The sequence below is a fragment of the Limulus polyphemus genome, unplaced genomic scaffold, assembly GCF_000517525.1.
Source record: "Limulus polyphemus unplaced genomic scaffold, Limulus_polyphemus-2.1.2 Scaffold2983, whole genome shotgun sequence".
In the NCBI taxonomy this organism is placed as follows: domain Eukaryota; kingdom Metazoa; phylum Arthropoda; class Merostomata; order Xiphosura; family Limulidae; genus Limulus; species Limulus polyphemus.
Window position 1 is genome coordinate 135,699 of NW_013668593.1, and position 3,047 is coordinate 138,745.

The 3,047-nt window shown below is 31.5% G+C and overlaps 1 protein-coding gene across 5 annotated transcripts in view; it reads right to left on the bottom strand.

Moving 5' to 3' along the window:
* Window positions 1-3,047, bottom strand: part of LOC106468375 (endophilin-B1-like) — a 34,406-nt gene that overhangs the window by 15,464 nt on the left and 15,895 nt on the right. For all 5 annotated transcript variants that reach the window (XM_013928796.2, XM_013928794.2, XM_013928793.2 and 2 more), the window contains exons 3-4: window positions 2,754-2,879; window positions 1,091-1,224 (exon numbers count right to left, since the gene is read on the bottom strand). In XM_013928796.2, the coding sequence (XP_013784250.1) occupies window positions 1,091-1,224; window positions 2,754-2,879 (260 nt within the window). The remainder of the gene's footprint in view (window positions 1-1,090; window positions 1,225-2,753; window positions 2,880-3,047) is intronic.

Genomic DNA, 3,047 nt, shown 5'->3' on the forward strand with positions numbered 1-3,047 from the left:
CGGAGAACCACATCACCAGAGACAGTGCAATGGGTGATCGCAATAGCCTATTTTGAAAAGCAGAGCTACCATGTGGACGAAGTCAATCAACTAACACTCCGAGCGGCATCTGGAATTGCACACTAGGTCCACAGTAGGAAGACTCTCAATGTTACGGAACATCAGAGATGGGCAGCAATCCCTGTCTGTTTTACTCATGTGTGTCCATGACTATACAGTTTGGGTTAAACATATTTATGAAGCAAAAGACCACTAGACAGAACTACTAGCAGTCCTACGGAACATCTCATCTCAACAGTGTGCTTAACCTAATCCTGCAACGTAATTATTTCAGCATCGATGACAAGTGAATGGAAACACACAACCAACACCTGGCAGCATCTGGAATTATACATCAGGTCTGCGGTAGGGAGAACTACAACATAATTGGTTAAAGGATGGACAGTGTGGATTTTCAAAAAAAAGTGTACTTGGTCAAGCAACACTTGCCACAGAGTGGGAGCCACAATACACTAAGAAAAAGGTCCATGTAACTAAAGAAATAACAAAAACATAGTAAAGAAAAACTAAGACTGTAGTATAAAGGAAAACATCGACAAATTTGCGAGCAAAAACAAGCACATCTGTACAGTACTACTGCCAATCAAGAAGTGATTAACGAGTGCAAATGTGGAGACGGCAGTTGTGTCGCTAGTGGCAAGCATTGAAAATTTGTGCTGATAGAAGACAGTACTAATCGAGAAAAGCTATTTTATGAGAAGAGGTAAGATATTGTATTAGAAATAAAAACACATAATGATTTACAACTCATTCACAATAAAAAATAAACCAAACGTATGGTTACAAAATAAAATTAAAAGTAAATAAGTGACTTGGAATTCAAAAGGAAACACTGTTTAAATCCACTGAATTCAACTGTTTAATCTTTCTAGTAATGGAACACTTTTGTTAACAGAACTTTTATCTATCTTTCACATGTATAAGAAAGCTCTAAAATGATTTTATTTATACTCCAGTTTTCCTTTCTGGGTAAGTTTAAGTCTGTATCAGTAAATTCATGTTCTCAAATATAGTAATAAATGTCACTTACTTGGAGTGTTTTCATATCACCTTCTAAAAACTTTCGTAAAGGTTGAATAAAACTGGTGCCGGCTGATCGAACAAACTCCTTCTCTGCTTTTCCTAGTTTTTGTTGGGCTTGTCCTACTTTTATTAAAGTGCTACCTAAAGAAGTTTATTGACATGTCAATAAAACACTATTACTACACTATGTATAGGCAAAAAACAGCTTTCAGAATTGAATCTTCTACTGCTTCATAGCCAAAGTGACAAACGATTTTACATATATATATTACTGAAAGCATTCAGATCTACATAATTTTAGACCATACTACTAAACAATTCAAATTTGTGTGTTCAAGAATAAGCATTTTTTTTTATAACAGTTCAGCCATTACATAAATGAGCACACTCTTCATCACCAATAAAAAAAAAAACCCTACAATTGTGGTTTTCATATTTAAGCACAGCATATAAAACAAACAAATACTGTAGTACTTGTAGCTATATATACATATATGATATACCAGTGCTATTGATTTACTTAATTAAAGATTACAATTTGTTCAAAAATTCTAAAATAACATGTATACCTGGACATAGTTCATAGAAGGAAAAAATAACATAACTGTGTTATTCCGAGGTTTGGCACACATACAGTAGTAGTCACAATTACTCTTCATAGAATAATATAAATATGCCATGTGTTCTATGGAAAAGAATAATACTCATGTAGATAACCATAACTGCTGCATATTTCAAATAAAATTAAAGAGATGCTTCTGTTTACCGAGAATGTTGTTAATTAAATTTAAACACAGCAGTAAAGGACTAAATATCCCTATGTTTTATTCAAAAGGTTTGTACACTGACAAAGTTATGGCTGTGACATAATTCAAAGGTTGGTACATCAATAGAAAGCCAATACACAATAATTTGGAGAAAATATACTTAAGTTAGATCTAGAAGGTTAGAACATCTATAAAGAGCTATGTGTATGGTATATGGAAGCATAAGAACATGCAGTGCTTCTATTCTACAAAAGCAATGAAGGAATTATAAATCACAACAAAGATTTATCTATTTTTCAGAACTTGTAAAAAGAAGCTACTATACATATCATTATATAACAGAAAGTTAATTTCATAAATATTTTATGATATTTTTCCCATAGTTTATTTCCACCTATATATTGATATATAAATTCTTTAGAAAATAATGTGAAATAAATCATACCTTTCATATTTTTTTAAATAGAAAAATATAGAATATAAAAATAAATTTACTCATTATATTATAAACATTTATTATTTCTCAAAGCTACATTTTAATGCTTATTAACCCTAACATTACCAACCAGTTTACATGTCATTCACAAGTGATGTGGTCCACACAGCATCATATTGAATACAGTGTAAGGAACTGACCAAACATTAGGTGAAACCATTCACTTTTATGTAAAATACATGGGAAACCATAGCACTAATTAGTGTGAGTAATAGCAATCTTGACAGTTTTTGTCTTTAAATTTTTTTGTGGCTCCTATTTTATTAGAAACTCTGTTAGTAATAAAGTCATGGACCTACAAACATGTTGGTGCATAAAAAGTTTATAAAAATGTATAATTCTAAGATTAAAAGAAAATCATACACCACCAGAGAATGCCAAGACATGAAGATATTACATGTTTTTACCATATGCAGTTCCTGGACCAAAATCTAAACCAGCATCAATCATGTCTTGTCCCAATGCCTCAAAATTAGTGTGTCTGTCCCGCTTCCTCTCAAGTTTTTCAAATAGATAATCTTCAACTTTTGCATCTAGAACAGTAAAGACAATTTAATGGAAGAAAAAAAAACACACATTAAACTTAAATGTTCATGAAACTTTAATATATATTAAATATAAATATATATACACAAAAATATACACCTGGAAAAAAGTTAAGCACCCCCAAATATTTTTCAGGATTGCTTATTGAAAATAAG